Raw genomic sequence first — 20,746 nt, forward strand, 5'->3', positions numbered from 1 at the left:
CTGAAATTTTTAACACATTTATTAATCACTTGTGATTAACATTTTGCGACACGTTGTTTAACTTAGAAAATAAAAACGGATTAACGTTTCACCACTGGAAAAGCTAGTCTATAAAACTGGAACATAGTGTATGTAATTGTTTGTAAGCGAATTTCTGGGGGTTCACGTATCGGTTGGTATCAAAAATTCTCAAGTGTAATTCAGCGCTGGCACATTCATTTTACCTGAAAAATTTTAACTTATCGTTTGAGTAACCTTTCTTTGCTACGTTTTTTCACTTTTAGGCAACCATTATATCGTATCGCACAAGAAAAAGATGCCTAGATTCACTAGCTTTTGTTCACTTCACTATGTTCGAATTTTTACGGAGCAAAATTTTTACATCCTCAAGATGGTAGCTTTTGAACATGAATGAGAAAATCGATGCATATCAGAAAAGATTGTAAATGAAGTACATGCGCATTTCAAGCTTGCATGCGTACGCAATGCTTGACAACTACGTCAAGACCATTTCTACGACTACGAGCACCAGTAGAACAGTTCCGGGCATATCCCGGGACTAGTGATACCAAATTCGTTGTTATACAATTCTTCGTAAGGCTCCTCTTCTGAGCTAACATATTTCCTAGTTTAAGATATTTAGATTTACGAATTCTTTCAACGCATGCTGGAGATTTTTCGAAAAATGGCAAGCACTCACCGTTTCCTCGTTTCTACATACTGGTCAACTTACAAGTCATGTTCCAATTAGATTCTCGATTGGTCTACAATCATGTTCCAATTAGACTTGCACTTACAAGTCATGTTCCAATTAGTCTTGGGTTGGTCAAGGTTTTGTTTTCTTCTGTGAGTTGAGTTACCTACAGTTTGCTCACATTTTAGGCTAACGTTCTCAATTATCTAAAAATAATTTTAATAAGGAGAACGAGATTTCCAATACAAGCTTCATTTATTTGTAGCTTATAAGCAGGGTATGGAATAATCAAAAGAACCGATTCACAAAAATGAACACAACTGATAGGTCTTAGTTGATTAGTAATCAATTGGATGAGGATTTCTTGGTTTGCGGGAATATTTTAACCCCAATGTGTCGCTTATGTCGTCAATAACTGAAAGAGCATAGTCCAACTGTTCTTTGGTATGGGCTGCTGATAGGCAAAATCGGATGCGGCCTTCCATGATTGGAGTTGCTGGAAATCCGACACCAACAACAGCAATGTTTCTTGCGGTCAATGTTCTGACCACAGCTCTGCAAAAACAAAAAAAAGTACAATTAAGTTGATTAGCAGTGATACTCCTAATTGAAGTGAAACAGGTTTTTAATAATTACCCGATTTTTGAAAACAAATACACCAACATTGGAACTACAGGCGAATCCTCATGGCCATACGTGATAACTCCAATTTGTGCCAATCGTTTCCTGAAGTAGCGCGTATTTCTCGCTAGTTGAGAAATACGATGCTTGCCTTCATTGCTGCTATCCATGCCAAGAATAATTTTCATCGATGTCAAAATTTGTTGTGCCACCGGTGGTGACATTGAACTCGCATAACAGTGAGCATGACTATGAACGCGCAAGAAGTTTATCAGTTTCTGCAAGGAAAACGAATGTTTACCGCATATCGAATTATTTCTGGGCTAAGTCAACCCTTTTTCTCACATTACCTTGTTTCCAGCAATGTAGCCACCAGCAGAACCGAAGCTTTTGGTAAAAGTGCCCATCAAAATATCTATATCGTTAGGATCAACTCCATAGTAGTCTAATACGCCTCTTCCAGATGGACCCATGGCACCAATGCTATGGGCTTCGTCTAGGTAAATATAGGCTTTGTACTTTTTTTTCAGCTCAATTATCTCCGGCAACTTCACTATTGACCCCTCCATACTGAACACGCCCTCCACGATGATTAGAATCTTTTTCCAGGGGTTTCCAGTTCCCGGTTGACCTGTGACAATGGAGTCTTTCAGCACCCGCTCCAAATCTTTCATATTGTTGTGCTTGAACACTTTGGGAGTTGCACCAGACAGCCTCAATCCCAAGATGATCGAGGCGTGATTTTTCTCATCACTAACCACCAGACAGCCAGGAGAAATCAAAGTTGGAATGTTAAGCGAATTGGTGGCAAATCCCATACCAAAAACAATTGCATCTTCGACGCCCAAAAATTTCGCAGTCAATGCTTCGAGTTCGTGGTGTAGCGGATTGGTGCCTAAATAAGCATAATATGAATTATCTTATCGAACTTGCTTTAACGAATGCAATCTATCCAGTTTTGTGATTCCTACCTAATTCTCTACGGGAGCTACAAGCAGCTAAACCATAGCTCCAGATGCACTCTTCTGCATCATCAGCACAGGGTCCCTCGTTCTGCGCAAATCCTAAGTAATTATATGAACCCAAGTTCAAACATTTCGTTTCCGTCCCAGTAAATCTGCAATACAAATAACGAACCATGTAAAAATGGACCTATGAAAATAATTACTTTTGCTGTAAAATAATACTTACTCAAATGACCAGCCATAATCTTTAGTAATTCTATCCTTCAGCACTACCTCTGACCCAGGAACACTGCAAATAGGACGATTCCAACAATCCTTCACACGCCTATAAACATAGCGTAGGTAGAATTTTTCAAAGGCATCATACAACGGAACATAGCCCTACAAAAAAAAAAAGTTATTTTTCATAGACTTCCACATTTTTAAAGCAGCTTTTCAGCTTACATCCCGGAACTTTTCTGTTGCTACTTTGGGCGTGAAGAATAATTGGTTGATGTAACCTACAAAAGCAAAACAAAACAAAATGTTGAGAGTGAATACAATTTACCAAGCATTACGTCAGCAATATTACCCAGTATCATCAACAAATAGAATCCAAGATAAGTGAAACATGCTGTATGTAATGGAACCTGCTCGTAGGAAGATTTCTGGTGCTCCGTACTTTCATTCTGCTTGTTGAATCCATTCTGTGGATGAAATGTGTTTAATATGGTAAAAGGTATTCTCTTCAGTGATGACTCATGCATACCAATGTTTTTCCGATAGTTGTTCCATTAGGAATACGGCGACCTGGTAGCGAAAGAGTGTTAGAGCTTTCAATAGAAATATTACCAGTAGTCGACATTATTGATAAATGATCAGTGACTGGTTCGTTTTCGGAGAAATTAAATCGATTTCACCATCAATTCAACCACACTTTGGTTCTTTGGACTTCGGGAAAAGGAATTGACATTCAATACCAAGGTTTACCCAAACTTTAAAAGGTAAAAAAGCTGTTTGAGACGTCAAACCGACGCGAACATAATTTAAATTTCAGAGACGTAAATTAAATTTCCATAGGAAATATTTTTTGAAACAAATACAACTTGATGCATTTAAATCTCATTTTATAAATAAAACGGATTATTTTATAACATGGGTTTCAGTTAACAGGTTTCGTTGCAAATTTTGCATTTTTTTTTATTTCCAGCGAACTTCAGTACCGCTGGTATGTCTAAATGGGTGACTTTTTTCGAGAGCACACTACAGCAGGCTCTACGCATGCTTAACATTGATGCAAATGATAGAGAAGAAAATCTTCAGTGTTAGACCAACAGCGGGAACAGTTTGAATCGGACACGAAGCGGAAAAATATGCAAAGTGTGAACATGGAAGGCTTCCAGGATAAATCTGAAAATTCACTAGTCGATTTAAGCTTTGAAAATATCGGAGCAACACTTGGAGCAGATGCGGCTCTTGATAACAAAATTGAAATGGAAAAGAAGCTCGAAGATTCCCTCTTCTCTGGCGCTGCAGAGTCGGACTATAAAGCAAAGGACAGTGATGTTTTCGATGAGTGTATACCGTTGGTTCAAAGCACCTATAGCGAAGATCAACTGAATGGTAAAGATGAACCATTTTCGGTGGTGGAACAGTTCAATACAAGTCAGCCCGTAAAATCTCTAAACAATGCGGTTTTGGACGATGAGGTCGAAAGTGATTATATGAATCCGTATGTCAGCATACGACAGGAAAAGGAGAAAAGTTACGTCCATGAGGAATCAGCTGCTACGACATTTACAAGGGAACCTGTTCAAGCTGCACCGGAGGCTGAAGAAAACTCCACTGCGTCAGCCTGCAATTTATCGAATGTTGTTGAATCGGTTTCCGTTCCTAGCATGCCGGATGCAGCTAAGGAATGTATCGAAATTGAGCAAATATTTAAGGATTATGGACTAGGTAAGACAAATGTAGAGAGTATAAAATAAGTAAAACACAGTATATATATCCTTGAACCTCCCATGTGCCGGTACGAGCTAGGGCTTGTTGGAGGCATGCGCATTAATGCTGATTGCGCACTATCATATGAGGCACAAGAAATTCATGAAAAATCGTCCTGGAGGATTTGGCAGTAGTATTTGTGCAACTGTGGAGGAGACCAATGTATTTTATTCCGCATGTCACATCACAAAGGAGGATGCTAAAATCGATATTCACATAGAATCCCTTGAAGCCAAGCGTTTTTCTGCACAGTATTGACTATTTGGAAAAAAGATCCTGAACGTTAATTTACGAAGCTGCGAGACTTGAAAGCAAGTGCAATATATTTGCTGCAGATTTTATCTAGTTGTGAACATATAGTGACTTAATTTTACTAAGAACAATGAATGGATTGGAAGGAAATTGTAAATCGTCACCATTATTCCTTTGCAGTGTTATGAACCCATGTATGTAAGCCGTAATCACGTCTTTTTATCATAATAATATCAGATTGCGTGTCGTACTTCGTTAGTGCGTAAAAAATCAAAAGTGAATGATTATTTTTACTCTTTTACAGACACTTGGTTCAATCCGGCAAGACTACACCCCAAAGGTAAGAGCCTTTTTTTCTAAACATATACAGCTTGAGAGCCATTGTCTCTTAACCGATATCAATATACATACCCGTCTGATTGAATCCTTGGATAATTTTAAATATTCGAAAATTAAATTACTGTATAATATCAATGATTTTTTTATGCGTAGATCATGACGTGAAATATGTCTATTTGGTTTTTTTGTTCGAAGCTCCAATCTGCGTTTAATATTAATGAACAATTGTTCGACGATTGGCTAAAAGTAGAGATTAGCTGCGAATTTTGGAATCATTAGAATGCGCCGGTTGTAAAATAACATAAAAAAATGTTTCTTGCGATCTCGATTCATATCATTACTTTTGTGGAACGAGAATTTTCCGGTCTAGAAATCCTTATTTTTCTCTATGATGGTAAATTTTCCGGTCCAAAAACTCCTTACGTTTTCCTTGCTTAAAGGCTGATTCGCACGTCGGCAAGTGCAAGTGGCAAGTAAGCAGGCAAGTGGCAAGTAGCTGTTCGCACTGCAGGCAAGTACTTGCCGGTAACTAAACCACTAACACAAGTAAACAGAAAGTTATGAAATTTAATTTACCATGATTTGATCTTCAATAAATAAAAAGATCGATCATTGATGCAATAAAATATTATTTCTGTAACATAAGTCGTAAGTTATCCTCAAAAAATGACGAAAATGAAACAGTTTTTGTTTGACAACTTGTATTTACACGAGATGTCAACCAATACATCCACCTACTTGCCTGAAAATTAGACTCGGTTCTATTCTAGTGGCAAGTAGCTACTTGCCACTTGCCACTTGCTAGGTCCTGATTCGCACGGGGTAGGTACCCGGCAACTTGCCACTTGCACTTGCCACTTGCCGACGTGCGAATCAGCCTTAAAGGATGATGTTTGAAATGACTTTAAATATTAATATGATGAATTTATAAAAATGAGAACCGGTTCAACCGTTTGTCGCATCGATTAACCGATTATACCGTTTATTAAGTACCAGAGGACCTAGCAAGTAGCTACTTGCCACTTGAATAGAACCGAGTCTATTTTTGTAGGCAAGTAGGTGGATGTATTGGTTGCCAAACACTACTGTTTAATTTTCGTGATTTTTTAAGGATAACTTGCGTCTTATGTTACAGAAATGTTTTGTTATCCACCATATGCATACTTTTCGGAGCTTGAACCAACATCTAGGCAAATGTCAAATGTGCAGACCTTTAAAAACCTGCAGCCTGTAACCGACAAGCTGCCCATCTCTGTCTGTCATAGACCTGTGGAAAATCCACAACAAATGTGCTCTATACATATAGCGAGTGCAAGAGGCAATGAGGAAATTTGTAAAAATAAAGTTGTGACCAGAAGTTATTAATAAACGCGCCCGTCCCACGGAGACGGCTTTTTTGATTCTGAAGTGAAGTTCTGAGCAGATCGAGGACCTCAGGATTCCGCTAATTATTGCTCAGCACGGACAACTGGACTCAGTTTTGCAGTAATACGCCGGTGCAGTAGTGCATGTGTTTGATACAACAGTGAAAACCCGCAAAGGATACAACAATGGCGGAATTCCTACGAGATCTGCGTATTCTAGGCGCTTCAGATTTCACCAAAGATGGATGTAGGCATACAATACCGTTCACGAACTCCTTCTAATACGCCTGCTTACATAAAAGATTTGAATCCCCGAGTTTTAACAAAGTGCCATTTTCAAAGGGGAATTTTTAAATTTACCGACAATCTCGTAGTTTTTTTAAAGTCGCAGTTTTGAAAAAATTAGGGTGAATATAAGAATACTTCGTTAAATTTAAGCACCAACCTTAACCTATCGTTTTACCTACTATTTTGACATTTACCTGGTTAAAAAAAATCTTTCTCTCTCTTCTACATCTTTTCGATATGTTTACGATCCATGATGATCAACCACCTTGGTTATGCTATGAGTTGGAAGTAGTTTCTTGCGTGTTGTAGCGTCGGTCCAGTCCATGATCAGGTGTCGAGTTGGAACGTTTGGCTGCACTTTTACTGGGTACACGTAGTAGCTTGCACACGTGAAATTGAAATCGAAATGGTCAAGAGGCAAAATTCTCGCTATGCAAATGGAAATGGCAATTATAATCGCGAAGAGTTGCCACCTCGCGGGCCAGGTAACTATAGAGGTGTCTTCGATTAAGCCATAAGCCAGGGGTAGAAGGACGTGTAGGCAGAACAAGCGCAATTAGTTGTCTTTGGCAACGTGTCAATATTTGCAGAATCGATCGAGTTTTTTTTAAATGTTAAGTATTAGCTCACCTGTTCGTTCATGCAGCAATCTTTAAATGTTATATTTTTCGTCAATAGCACTGCTAAATAAGGAGTTATTAAAAGATTTTTTTCTGTTTCAGTGGAGTCCCTGATTTATTGGCGAGATGTAAAGAAGTCCGGCGTGGTCTTTGGCGGTGGTCTCGCACTTCTACTTGCTATGTCGCTGTTTTCGTTGATCAGCGTGTTTTCATACCTTTCCTTGCTGCTCCTATTCGGTACTATATCGTTCAGGATCTACAAGAACGTATTGCAAGCTGTGCAGAAAACCGCTGAAGGCCATCCATTCAAGTAAGTAGTACACAAAGCTGTACAAGTTAGATGGTTTCCTGAAAATGTCACCTACTTTCTAGGGAATATTTGGATATGGATCTAACTCTGTCACAGGAGAAGGTACAGCAACTCGCCACCGTAGCTGTGGCGCATGTGAATTCAGTGCTGACCGGATTGCGTCGCCTGTTTTTAGTAGAGGATCTCGTCGATTCGATCAAGTTTGGCGTTTTGCTTTATTGGCTCACTTATGTGGGTGCCATTTTCAATGGCATCACCTGCGTTATGATTGGTAAGCTGGTTGTGCGAAATGTTTGTGAACATTCTTATTATTACTGTTTTAAATACTTACAGGCTACGTAGCATTGTTCACCCTGCCAAAGGTGTATGAAAATAACAAGCAATCTGTCGACACCCATATAGAACTCGTTCGAAGCAAACTTCAAGAGATAACAGAAAAGTAAGACACAATGAAGCATATAGGCGAGAAATAGTTCTTGGTGAATTAAATACCTTTTTTTCAGGGTCAAAGCTGCTGTTCCCCTGGGCAAGAAAACGGAAACTGAGAAAACAAAGTAAGAGCATACCATCCTTTGTGCATGACGAACATCTTTGGAGAAGCATTCAAGATTATTAAGGGCATACAGAGCCAACAATGCGAAGAATAATTGCTAAAGAGGATATTATTAAGATTCGAATATTTGCTGTTGTTTGTGATTTGCTTTTGAAGTTTTTCGCGAAGTTTTCATTTAAAAACCAGCTTTTTTAAACATCATACAACGTAACGATGAGAGATACAAATCAAAATTTTAATGTCCATCGGCTTCTCTACCCAATACACAAGTAAAGCATAAGAACTTAATGAAGAGCGGATGAACAATAGCAACCAGGAACGTGTGCGCACGAATGAAGTCGTTACTGAGATTATGTGGCCCCTTCTTATCGGAAGAGCTAGTGTTACACTCTGAAGAAAATATAAAATAATAAGAAATTGTGTGTGATTGTAATGAAATTCCGCGTTACGTATGCTTTGTTGCCAAGGCTTAGGGTGCCATGTTTTGTTTTCAGACCCTCTTGTGTCTTAATTGTGAGTATAATGTATCGCCGTTGGTTTTGTTTGTCTTTTAACCTTCTTCTCGAGCCTTCATTTACGAGAGAAAAGTTGACATTTCACTGAAATGTAGTAATGCTAGCTGTAGTCAAATACACTCCATGTAGAATTTTGCAGCACATGCTTAAAGTACACTTAACGAACATTGGTATATCAACATTGCAAACTTTTTTGGTATGGATAAAATATACTGGTAATAATCACAACAGCATTATACTAAATGTTTTGCCATAGCTAGAAAATAAAACTCCGGACCTTTCTATCTTAAACTTTGTTTTTATTCCTTTTTCCAGTGTAAAATATGCATTTAACATTGATTGTGACGAAATTGCGTAAATTTGTCGTTAGCAAACGTGTGCCAGATTAACTTAAAACAGACAAGATTGAATCGTGACACTCAGAACGAATAGGTAAATATGTCAATCCATAATTTCATAATTCTACATCTGCAATGGATCGAGCAATATTTTCTGCGATAAAGATATTTTTCTTGTAAGCGCCATTCGATGGGATCAATTGTAAAAATGGGTACGGGGGCTAAAAAAAACAATAGCGGAATCGGCTTGAAATTCCGACCAAGGTTTCTTTATCTTTTTCTCACATGGTGACTTTGCCCTTAAAATTAAAAATGTAAAAATTACATTGACCAAAGTAGCTTCAATTAATTCTAAAAATCGGTTCAAGAACCATAACAAATAGGCAATTACAGCCATTAATTTAACTTTTGACCCTTGAAGTTTGAATGTTTTTTCAACAAACCTTGGTCGTAAGGTAAATATTTTGTTTGAAGCATTCAAAAAATGTCAGGGTACGTAGTGATGGGAATTAAATCTCCGGGGTGGGATCCAGTTTCTAATGAGACAAAGATGCAAATTCCGTACTATAATTTGCATAGTACATCGACCGCTGTAGGGTTGAAAAAAAGTTTTTAGTATCGTTAAATCTTTGCACATGTGTACTATAATTTTTTACTTTCTTTTATTCGTTAACTAATTGTAGTTGCAGATTTTGATCCAAACTGCCTAATTGATCTACTACAACATATATGGTTTCACTTCATAGTTATATTTGAGCTATATCGTATGATTGATAATTTTCATTCCAACCTGCACCACGATCGTGCACCTCTAGTTCGGCTGCGCTAGTGCGCATGAATGACCTTGCGACAAGGTGACCGAAGCAGTATCGTACGAAACAACCAAGTCGAGCGGTTAGCTCCATTCTCGGTTCACTAGTGGTGTTGAGCGGACCGCAGTTACACTTGCTGTTTCCTGGTTGATTTCAAATCGCAGGCCTGTTCCAGTGTTTCCTACTAGCTGTTTTGGATCTTAATATTTGCGCCCAAGTGCTTTGAGAGAGTTGCGAAATGTCGAAACCGCAGTCAGATGTGGATAAAAGGAAACAGATCAGTGTGCGAGGCATCGCCCAGCTGGAGGATGTGAACGAAATCAAGAAGGACTTCAATCGGCATCTTCACTACACTTTAGTTAAGGACAGAAATGTGGCCACCGTACGTGACTACTATTTCGCCCTCGCCCACACCGTGAAGGATCATCTGGTGTCGCGATGGATTCGAACTCAGCAGTACTACTACGAAAAGGACCCCAAGGTAGGCCATTTTTATCCATCAACTAATAAAGCGAATGGAGCCAGCGCCGTTGGCCAACTCTGTGGTGGCGTACTCCATGAGCTCAATATTTCCTCAATTTGACCTCTAATTGTCAATGCCAGTAATAGAATGGTAACACTGCCTCGGAGCGAGCGGTGATGAAAGCTAAGAGATCGTGTAGAATGTCTTCGTTAGCAATCGAGTGATCACGAGGTCGATGCACGATCTCGGCTGTGAAAAAAGGAAGGTTCTAAATATCCCTTCGTCCTGGCCATTATTCTATTTTCTGCTAAGTTTTTCGCTGTGTGTTTGAATGATGTGGTGCATGTCACTCGAAGGTTACGCTTTCGATAAGGTTGCCGGCCGCTGGTCGAATAGTATGATCGAGGTTGTCTCACTCATAAAGGAGTCGCCCTCAGTAACTTGTAGAGGAACAACTATAATGCTTGCAAACAATCAATGTAAAATAAATAAAATAATTGGTTATTTTGTTCCGCCGTGTTGGTGATAAGAATCATCGGCGGCCGCAAGCGATAACAATGACCTAATTATGACTTGCGAGAGGCGCATCTTATGCCTGAATGATGAGTTTCCGTGTTTTCAAAACGAGGTAAAGGATATTGTTATTTTTCTGATTTTTCATCCCATTAACGTAGCGCGTGTACTATTTGTCCTTGGAGTACTACATGGGCCGATCGCTGCAAAATACTATGATCAACTTGGGCATCCAGACGGCATGCGATGAAGCCATGTATCAGATTGGATTGGATATTGAGGAGCTGGAAGAGATGGAGGAGGATGCCGGTCTTGGTAATGGTGGATTGGGTCGCCTGGCAGCCTGTTTCCTGGATTCAATGGCTACTCTTGGAATGCCTGCTTACGGATATGGTATATTTGTTGTTATATGAGCTTGCAAACCATAGTTATTCACTTTCAGTATCACATGTTGGTTTTTTTGTTCTCCAGGCATTCGTTACGAGTACGGTATCTTTGCTCAGAAAATTCGCAATGGCGAGCAGGTGGAAGAACCCGATGACTGGCTACGTTATGGTAATCCGTGGGAAAAAGCACGTCCAGAGTACATGATCCCGATTCATTTCTATGGCCGCGTGATTGATACACCGGAAGGCAAGAAGTGGGTCGATACGCAGACTGTGTTTGCCATGCCATACGATAATCCAGTGCCGGGATATGGCAACATCGTAGTAAACACACTGCGTCTATGGTCTGCCAAGTCACCGATTGACTTTAATCTGAAATTTTGTAAGTAGTCAATCTTCCAAGCTGGTTATACGTTTATCGACATCCGCTAATGTTGCATAACTGTAACGTTGCATTGGTCAAACGAGTTCTACTTAACAGGTAATATTTTGATTTACTCGCAGTCAATGATGGTGACTACATCCAGGCTGTGTTGGATCGTAATCTTGCGGAGAATATTTCTCGCGTTCTCTATCCAAATGATAACTTCTTCGAGGGTAAGGAATTACGTCTAAAGCAAGAGTACTTCATGTGCGCAGCCACGCTGCAGGACATCGTGCGTCGCTACAAGGCCTCTAAGTTTGGATCACGTGATGCTGTTCGCACGTCGTTTGATGACTTCCCGAACAAGGTTGCAATCCAGCTCAACGACACACATCCGTCACTTGCCATTCCGGAGCTGATGCGCATCCTAATCGACGATGAAAAGCTTAGCTGGGAGAAGGCTTGGGACATTGTGGTGCGCACATGCGCCTACACCAATCATACCGTCTTGCCGGAGGCATTAGAACGCTGGCCAGTATCAATGTTGCAGTCGATCCTGCCGCGTCATCTGGAAATCATTTATCATATTAACTTTTTGCATTTACAAGAAGTTGAAAAGCGCTTCCCCGGTGATTTTGGCCGCATGCGATCCCTTTCACTTGTTGAGGAAGACGGCGAGAAGCGCATCAATATGGCGAACCTGTCGATTGTAGGCTCACACGCCGTTAATGGCGTTGCCGCCATCCACTCGGAGATCATTAAGAAGGACATCTTCAAGAGCTTCTTCGAGATGACACCGGAGAAGTTTCAGAACAAAACGAATGGCATCACGCCCCGTCGTTGGTTGCTGCTGTGCAATCCCGGTTTGTCCGATTTAATCGCGGAGAAGATCGGCGACGAGTGGCCTGTGCATCTGGAACAGTTGCAGCAGCTGAAGAAGTGGTCGAAGGACCCCACATTCCAGCGGGCCGTGGCACGCGTCAAGCAGGAAAATAAGCTCAAGCTAGCGCAGCTGCTGGAGAAGGACTACGGTGTAAAGGTGAATCCGGCCTCGATGTTCGACATTCAAGTGAAGCGCATCCACGAGTACAAACGGCAGCTGCTGAATTGCCTGCACATCATCACTCTGTACAATCGTATCAAGCGCGATCCCACCGCCAACTTCACGCCGCGCACGATCATGATCGGAGGCAAGGCAGCCCCGGGCTATTACATCGCGAAGCAAATCATCAAACTGATCTGCGCTGTAGGAAATGTGGTCAATAATGATCCAATCGTCGGAGACAAGCTGAAGGTTATCTTCCTCGAGAACTATCGCGTGACGCTGGCGGAGAAAATTATGCCGGCTGCGGATCTGTCCGAGCAGATCTCGACCGCCGGCACGGAGGCGTCTGGAACGGGTAACATGAAGTTCCAGTTGAACGGCGCTCTTACCATTGGCACGCTAGATGGAGCCAACGTAGAGATGGCCGAAGAGATGGGCAATGAAAACATTTTCATCTTTGGCATGACCGTTGAAGAAGTAGAGGATTTGAAGTGTCGTGGCTACAATGCCTACGATTACTACAATTCCAACCCGGACATCAAGCAGTGCGTTGACCAGATTCAGGGTGGTTTCTTCAGCCCAGGCAATCCCCATGAGTTCCAGGATCTGGCCAATGTGTTGTTGAAATACGACCGCTACTATCTGTTTGCCGACTTCGAGTCCTACATCAAAACACAAGATCGTGTGTCCGCCGTGTATCAGGTGCGTGTTTACTGTTCGATGTGGACTGTTCCAGTCCATTATCTAATATTTACGGTATTTTTCTGCGTCTTTTTAGGATCAATCCAAGTGGTTGGAGATGTCAATCAATAACATCGCCACCAGTGGCAAATTCTCTAGCGATCGCACTATCGCCGAATACGCTCGCGAAATCTGGGGTATTGAGCCTAGCTGGGAGAAACTCCCGAACCCAGGCGTAGCGAAGTAAGTGCAAGGCAGGCAAACAGCTTGAGCACATTCGATGACTACACGATGTCAACGAAGTTTATTTTGCCACTGCCGGTACATGCACACTACACCGACATCGATGCCGTAGCCGGTGGAGAAAGTAATGTTGAAACTATGTTCGCTTTGAGATTAGCCTGGGACATACTCTCATCTTGGGTGCCATCGATACTATAACTAACAACAAAGTAATAAAAATCACAAATATTATGTTAAAAATGGGGATTTAGTTCTATAGCACACATTGTAACCATGGATCGTTTAGTGTTATTAGTTTCTTATATTTTCTTTTGCAATCGTCCGTTATATTCATCATGTTACTATCGATAATATAAAATGTTGGCAAAAAACGAATAAGTTGTTTCAAATGAGGCCGAAAATGTTCCGTTTGTCGGCTGCGAAAAAAACAGAGAATCGGTGAGCGATAATTACTCATGACAAAGGTAGCTAAGAGAAACATCAAATTAAATGGTTTACACAGGTAATCAAAATATATACTTATATTTGTAGTTATAATTTTACATTCCTTTTTCTTACAAGTTAGGTTAATCGTACATATGTATATATTTACCTTTCAGTACGAAAGGTGCTTTGTTATGGCTGGCAATTGAAGACAGTAAGTTTCTGCTCCAACCCTCAAAAATGTATTATGTCCCATATGGATAATAATGTATTTTTCTTAACTACTCTCAATGATGTATGGCAAATGGGTCGAGTGGGGCTAAATCTGGATTATGTCAAATGTGTATTTTTAAGGATCCACGAAGATCATAAGAGAAAAGAAAATCATCTAGACAAAATTTTTACAAAATTATATTATCGCAACTTTTGTTTCGTTTTAGTAACAGCGTAGAATACAATGTGCTATATTTTTCCGTTCCACTTTTACAATTAGCCTAAGGCACTTGTGATGCGTATTGGTCGAGAGCTTTGTCTTCGCTCTTTAGCATCGGAGGTGCGGTATATTTGTTGTGCGTGTACTACCGTTTTCTGCACAAATGGATTGTGTGCTTCACTTGCGTGGTTGTGATTTATTGGGGGAAGAATGGTGGCATGTGACATTACGACACATTGATAACCGACAGTCCCGGGAAAGTTGCAGAGAACGCATTCGTACCGTAGTAGTTATTAATCTGTGGAATGTGAAATCATATGCTTGGTTAAAAAGAGAGATCCACCATTAACTATGAAAGTGTTTACAATATTGCAATGGCAACATAAACGGTAATCGACAGCTGACGACAAAGACAACTCACACACACACACATACACACCGTAGGAAAGATACAAAAAATCTACTTCCATATTACGAGCAAGTTCCTAACCGTAACTGTTAGACCTTACAACTAATCAACAGCAAAGTGTATCTAAAAATATCACGTTTCGTGCTAAATCTCCGAAAAGTACGAGCGTAAGATTCTTTGAAAAGCGGCAGGCCGAAATTGACAGAAAAATACAAATGCATGTAAAACAATGCTGTTTTCACTTATTCTACTTTCTGTTCTTAGCTTACCATTTCATCTTCAGAATCGGACTCAATATCGCTCTCAGGGAGAGAAATTTGTTCAGCTCCTCGCTTCGTAAGGTCGTTCAACAGGATTCGCTTGTCTTGGATGAGAGCAAGTTGATAGGCCGTCAATCCAGCGTACGTAACAGCTTCCAGACTGATACGTGGGCATTCGTCAAGAAGGAAATTGGCCAATTCTTCATTGCCTCGCTCGATGCTAATATGCAGCGCAGTGTGTCCTGACTTTCCTTCCTGTAGGGGACAATGGTGAGAAGATGGAATATCATTATCGATCGTTGTTAATCGATCAAACTAATTAAGGTACATACCCGCGCGTTTATGTCAGCTCCAGCTTCGATCAAATACCGAAGAATTTCTATGCTCCCCGTTTCGGCAGCCAGGTGAACACAAGTTTTACCTTTATAAGGGGGAAACAAAATATTTGAACCATTCATTAGTCGACTGTATACGTTTGTAGAATTGGTTGGAAATTTTGAGATAAACCCCGCGCTTTCCCCGTGAAACGAGGATTCAAAAAATCATTAACAGATTACATTATTTTATTTATTAACAGATTTACGCTACGCAGGCATACACATACTAGTGCCATTATAAGACGCAGCACATTTTATGGAATTCCCAACCACATTTTATGGAATTCCCAATCTAAGCGAGATGAAGTAAAAACCTGATTGCAAATGGATCCACATCCTGATTGTCTTTGCGTTGTCTTGCGGAAAGTCATGATATCGCCGAGGAGATGGGTAATCGAAGAAACTTTGGCATATTTTATCAGCATCACCGGTTCGATTGGCAGCATATAAGGGCTTTGAATATTTTTCCTCAGATGGTTAGCTCATTTTAGAGAAGATGCTAAGCGATAGGAACGGCCATCACCCGATAGAAAGGAAAACAATTTGTGCTCATGGGTGGATAGAAAACACAGCTTGCTTACGGTATCAAAGCACGCGGCCACATGCTTTACCAACACTTATAAATAGCGCAACAAACAATTTTACATGGTGCCAAGGGGTGGTGATTCCTCCTACCATTTGTAGCTAGCTGTGGTGGTGTCCGCATATGACGTTTTACAAAATATTGGGAAAAACCCAATACATAACGTTCGTTCAGCTGCGATTGCAATTCAAGAGCGTGCTCAGACACTGTGTATTTCCCAGCCTTGGCAAATGGGTCGGGGACCGGGATTTCAGTGAATGTGGGAAACACACTTTGCGGCGTAGAAAGTTGGATTTTCCAACCGTTTACGAGACCATGTTGTGCAAACGCTGTGGCGGTGTTGGTATACCATATTCCCAAATGCACAGTTTCGTGATTCACATACATTCCGATGGAAAACGGCCGACATTTTAAACCAAAATAATCACGATCTTGCGCAGACGGTAAGATCAAGCGCATTGGGGGCTAATTTTAGAGACAACATTTTATAATTAGAACTCCTCTACTTCTGGACTCTATCTATCTCTGCCGCATACGCGAAGTCATCTCGGTCGGATACAACCGACCATTCGCGCTATTATTAAACAGACGACGCTTTGCCCATAAATGGCATTGGATAATATCGCGTCCCTGGCAGAAGACGGATGATGCAGTGATGAATGAATTTATTCTTTCGTCATTATGCACATGACATTAGACGCAGACTCGAAAATTAAATATTTAGCTTGGAATGTTTACTCACCGTCGTAGTTCCATAGCTCCAGATCCTGTGGCATTGTGAAATGCCCAACACCCTGTTGCAATTCGGCGGAATTCAATGGAAGTAGCAGCTCCTTGACAGAAGCAATCTTTCCATAGACACACGCCAAATGGAGGGCGGTGTTTCCGTTTGCATCTCGCACCGTTTGGTTGATGCCGGCAAGCAACAACTGTCGTACAATTTTCGGTTGGTCCATCACGACTGCCAAATGCATTGCCGTTTGTGCCGAATCATTTTGGATGTTAAGAAACTGCCGAGGAGCATTCGCTAACAGACGCGAGATGAATTCATGGTTACCCTCATACACCGCCAAATGGAGCGAGCTACAAAGATGAATATTAAACCCCGTTCATCAATGTTCTGCTTTCCCTACTGGAAACTTACGTATCCCCCAGCTCGTTTTGCTGATAACATTGCACCCAATCACGCTTCATCAGTCGGTCCAAACGTTCGCAAATGTCCATTATACCGTAGTTAGAATCGGGCTCTCCATCTGGTATCATTCCAGAGTCCAAATGGGTTTCAGCACTTTGCTTTACGTTTGAAGCAAGTGCGGAACCGTCTGCGTGGTCCAGCGGTTTGCCAGGTTCGGCAAATGTTTCGCTGGATGAAATATTTTCAGACGAATTGAGGTTATGTCCAGAAAGGAACCCCGAGTCTGTATTGGCACTATCGCAGAAATCCTTCTTTTCAGGCACAAGCGGACCACTGGAATCTGTAATCGAAACTTTATTCATTGCTGCTCCTCGTGTTGAATGCATTGTTCACACAAATGTAGTCCTCTTTTTCCAGAGTACGTTTCACTATCAGGGCCAATTGTTCGATGCGTTTGAAAGAGCAGATCGTCGTGTAAAAGGCAAAATGATAGAAAAATGGCGCGGTATACGTTTCGTTGTTTGCACGGGCTCATCAACTAGAATTTCATTCGATGAGCAATGAGAGCTACCACAGCAGGTAGCGATTGAGACTAACTTCCACACACAATGATTAAGAAAACACTTGTTTTACTAGGATGCACACGCTAACGCTACACACTGTATGTTTACCGTGGCGCGTCCGACTCATTCGACTATTTGTTGCAGACTGAAAGATAGCAATTAGTGTTGCGAGTTCCGTGAAGCACCTAGCTGGAACGATCCGTTCCAATGAGAGAGATGATGCACCCAGTTCCGCAGAATGTAGGAGACTACAGGTTCTTTGGAACGCGACGAAAAGCGACGGGTAGGTGCACCGTGCGGATCTTTTCATGTTTTACACACGCAGTGAACTGAGCAGGACCGTCCGGCCTGTTCTTTACGTGGATATACGACGGGTAGGTGCACCGTCCGCCCAGTCTTTTTTTGTACACATAGTGAACTATGACGGACCGTCCAGCCAGTTATTTACGTGTACACCGGTGGGATAGGTGCACTATCCGGACCTGCCTGTTTCAGTTCCAGTTCGGCGTCGCATCAGAGCGGATGGTTAGCAGTGCACGAGGTTCCTGAAAGGGTTAGCGAAAAAGTAAGGTTATCTTAAGCACGACCACGTGGTGTCGCCGAGCTGGAGCTCGAGTCAAGTCAGAGAAATCCTAGTCGACGCACATCTCTTGCTGTTTGAGTAATTAAGTGGATCACGAGTTTCGTGCGATCTGACAAACGGAAGGAAATATTCCTTTCGTGACGGCGGGTGAACAGCCACATTTTGACTGCGCACTAGCGTGATTGGCTAGCAGTGCTCCTGGCCGCATGGTGGCAGTCAAAATGTGACACCTACAGAAAATCAGAACAACCACAGAAAATCAGGACATATGGCCTTCAGTAGCCAGTCCTTAACCAATAGAGGTCTATGTCTCCAGGTTAGCTTGCGAAAGCCCAGAAAGCTGGATTCAATAGCCGCACTGGAGTAAACCCTCGCCGAAGAAGAAGAAGAAGAAGAAGAAGAACACTGGTTTTTATACACACCTGTTTTTATACACGCAGTCACCATTACAGGTTCTTTGCACCCAGTTACGCGGACTTGCTCCGAAGGTTGTTGATCCCAGTTCCACTCCGTTCCAAAACATTTCAAAGAATCCCATCTCTAATGTGTTTACCTCACTTTGTGAGACATCTCGTTGCTGGTCTGCTGTTACGAAAGATTGCCGGAAGATGTTGAAAATCCTAAATATTCTGAATACCTCAGTGTGCTCAAACATCGCCAAAGCTAGTGCAAGCACGAGTGCGCTTCCAAAAGTGCTATCGGAATGGAGTCCTCCTCGACAAGTGTGGCTAGAGAACATGAGCACAGTGGAGGAGAAAAAAGTTGGAATCATTGAACTGAACAATTCTATATTTGGTGCGGCTCCACGGATAGATATCGTTCATCAAAACATTGAATGGCAGAGGAAGTATAGGTTTGTGAGCTTTGCTCACACGAAAACCAGGAACGAAGTGCGAGGTGGAGGGCGAAAACCTTGGCCACAAAAAGGCTTAGGAAGGGCACGACATGGCTCCATTAGATCCCCCCTGTGGAGAGGAGGAGGCATCGCGCACGGCCCAAGATCGCCAACGACACATTTCTACATGCTGCCCTTCTACAATAGAGTGCTCGGACTTGTATCAACATTGTCGATTAAATTGGCACAAGACGATCTACACGTGGTGAATGATTTAGAAATTCCAACCGATGATCCACAGTACTTGAAAGATTTAGTAGCCGCACGACTGTGGGGTCCTTCAGTTTTGTTCGTCGACTCGTCGGATGTTTTGCCGACGAACATTTCTGTTGGTGCTGAAACCATCAACCACATCAACTTGATGCCTGTGTACGGGCTGAATGTATATTCCATGTTGAAACACAATACACTGGTTTTAACAGAAAGTGCGATTAAGGACATCGAGCGGAAACTTTTAGAACACCTAAATCGTACTGATGCTCGTGCTTTGATGTCCAAATTTAGATACGACAAATAAAATAAAAACTAAAACAAGATTTAGTACTCGTATAGTGGAAATGTGTATAATTATGTCTCATTTACATTAAGCACATTTGTACTGGGTCACTCTCCCAACAGTCGAGTCCGTATTTTCCATCGCAACTCCGAATGATCGTTTTCACCAGGTAGTTTCTGTTTAAATTTGTTCCAATCCTTCTGGTACGCATGATATAAGGCCACAGGATCACCTCGCCGAACGCTCTGGTTACTTTTTGGTCTAATCCCTACAAACAATTAACTCAATCAACTTCTGATCATCGCCCAACAAATATGGTGACTTACACATTTTGCTGGGTTTGTCGTTGTTTGGGATTGAAGCATGATGCTTAGCCAATGTTTGGTTTTCTTTATCCGAAAAATCGCATTGCATTCCCTTCTTGGGGGGTCGAACAACTTTTGCTTTATAGCTGATTGTTTTTTCAGAATGCAAACGGTCGAATACAGATTCTGTTGGTGTAGTTTCGTCGGTGCTTCTTTGGTCATCCGTCGTGTTCAGCCGCGTATCGAACTTGATGAGCTTGTTCAAATCTACCAAAAGAAATAAGTGTTCTATTGTTCGTAAAATACACATGCTGACAACTTCACTCCTCACCTTTTTGAAATTCTTTTAGCTGTTCTGCTGTGATGTTACGATATCCTAAATGGTTCAAATGATTAAGAATTTCTCTGGCATCTAGCGTCATCTTGAATAGTGTTGTGTGCAGAGCACAGAATCGGGATTGGGAAGATTCGAAGACTCGATCCCTAGACGGATTCCAAAGATTCGAATCGCTTTTGACGGATTCTAAAGATTTAGATCCCATTTGACGGATTCTGAAGATTGATTCGATTGGGATTCGAATCAGATTTGATTTGTTTGAGACTCGAATCAGATTTGATTTGTTTGGGACTCGCAATACAATTTGAATTCAATTAGAAGAATAATGTCAACTATACTAGTATTCTTATGTAAATCATTCATTGAATTAAACACATCATATGAAAAATCGGCATTATATGAGCATGTATGATATGACGGAATGGGATTCGGATTCGGAGATCCGGATTTGAATCGAAAGATTCCAAGAATGGTATTCCCGGTTCGATGTCCTTGAATTACCGATTCGACTGTCAAACAAATATACCCGTACATTTTCAATCAACAGTTTAATTTAACTGCAGTTTGAGGAAAAGAACATACAAGCTTGTAGCTAATACCA

General features: G+C 41.3%; 6 protein-coding genes across 9 annotated transcripts; 3 read left to right on the forward strand and 3 right to left on the reverse strand.

Moving 5' to 3' along the window:
• Positions 1 to 930: 930 nt before the first annotated feature.
• On the reverse strand, positions 931 to 3,208 carry LOC131281547 (serine palmitoyltransferase 2). The gene is made up of 8 exons (XM_058310885.1): positions 3,029 to 3,208; positions 2,852 to 2,966; positions 2,725 to 2,780; positions 2,507 to 2,661; positions 2,287 to 2,432; positions 1,666 to 2,210; positions 1,331 to 1,593; positions 931 to 1,249 (listed from the first exon to the last, which is right to left on the reverse strand). The coding sequence occupies exons 1-8, from the start codon at positions 3,122 to 3,124 to the stop codon at positions 1,033 to 1,035; spliced, it is 1,593 nt and encodes a 530-aa protein (XP_058166868.1). The 5' UTR covers positions 3,125 to 3,208; the 3' UTR covers positions 931 to 1,032.
• A 424-nt stretch (positions 3,209 to 3,632) lies between these two features.
• On the forward strand, positions 3,633 to 8,503 carry LOC131281548 (reticulon-3-A). Of its 4 annotated transcripts, none has more exons than XM_058310886.1 (6): positions 3,633 to 4,218; positions 4,817 to 4,852; positions 7,226 to 7,433; positions 7,496 to 7,704; positions 7,767 to 7,872; positions 7,937 to 8,503. In XM_058310886.1, exons 1-6 carry the CDS (start codon positions 3,633 to 3,635, stop codon positions 7,989 to 7,991), a joined length of 1,200 nt encoding a protein of 399 aa, XP_058166869.1. In that variant the 3' UTR covers positions 7,992 to 8,503. The 4 variants fall into 4 exon arrangements, with proteins under 4 accessions (XP_058166869.1, XP_058166870.1, XP_058166873.1 ...); XM_058310887.1 differs by lacking the exon at positions 3,633 to 4,218 and adding an exon at positions 4,603 to 4,706; XM_058310890.1 differs by lacking the exons at positions 3,633 to 4,218; positions 4,817 to 4,852 and adding an exon at positions 6,127 to 6,462.
• A 1,232-nt stretch (positions 8,504 to 9,735) lies between these two features.
• LOC131282294 (glycogen phosphorylase) lies at positions 9,736 to 13,711 on the forward strand. Its single transcript, XM_058311708.1, has 5 exons — positions 9,736 to 10,132; positions 10,789 to 11,020; positions 11,099 to 11,395; positions 11,518 to 13,124; positions 13,201 to 13,711. The coding sequence occupies exons 1-5, from the start codon at positions 9,890 to 9,892 to the stop codon at positions 13,348 to 13,350; spliced, it is 2,529 nt and encodes an 842-aa protein (XP_058167691.1). The 5' UTR covers positions 9,736 to 9,889; the 3' UTR covers positions 13,351 to 13,711.
• Positions 13,712 to 14,163: 452 nt separating this feature from the next.
• LOC131283033 (NF-kappa-B inhibitor cactus) lies at positions 14,164 to 17,562 on the reverse strand. Its single transcript, XM_058312591.1, has 5 exons — positions 16,976 to 17,562; positions 16,574 to 16,914; positions 15,204 to 15,292; positions 14,881 to 15,126; positions 14,164 to 14,500 (listed from the first exon to the last, which is right to left on the reverse strand). The coding sequence occupies exons 1-5, from the start codon at positions 17,350 to 17,352 to the stop codon at positions 14,429 to 14,431; spliced, it is 1,125 nt and encodes a 374-aa protein (XP_058168574.1). The 5' UTR covers positions 17,353 to 17,562; the 3' UTR covers positions 14,164 to 14,428.
• A 1,126-nt stretch (positions 17,563 to 18,688) lies between these two features.
• Positions 18,689 to 19,765, forward strand: LOC131287184 (large ribosomal subunit protein uL4m). Its single transcript, XM_058316215.1, has one exon. It carries the CDS (start codon positions 18,721 to 18,723, stop codon positions 19,522 to 19,524), a length of 804 nt encoding a protein of 267 aa, XP_058172198.1. The 5' UTR covers positions 18,689 to 18,720; the 3' UTR covers positions 19,525 to 19,765.
• Positions 19,550 to 20,230, reverse strand: LOC131287194 (uncharacterized). The gene is made up of 3 exons (XM_058316226.1): positions 20,140 to 20,230; positions 19,830 to 20,075; positions 19,550 to 19,771 (listed from the first exon to the last, which is right to left on the reverse strand). The coding sequence occupies exons 1-3, from the start codon at positions 20,228 to 20,230 to the stop codon at positions 19,611 to 19,613; spliced, it is 498 nt and encodes a 165-aa protein (XP_058172209.1). The 3' UTR covers positions 19,550 to 19,610.
• Positions 20,231 to 20,746: the final 516 nt, after the last annotated feature.

Source organism: Anopheles ziemanni, chromosome 2 (assembly GCF_943734765.1).
Source record: "Anopheles ziemanni chromosome 2, idAnoZiCoDA_A2_x.2, whole genome shotgun sequence".
In the NCBI taxonomy this organism is placed as follows: Eukaryota; Metazoa; Arthropoda; class Insecta; order Diptera; family Culicidae; genus Anopheles; species Anopheles ziemanni.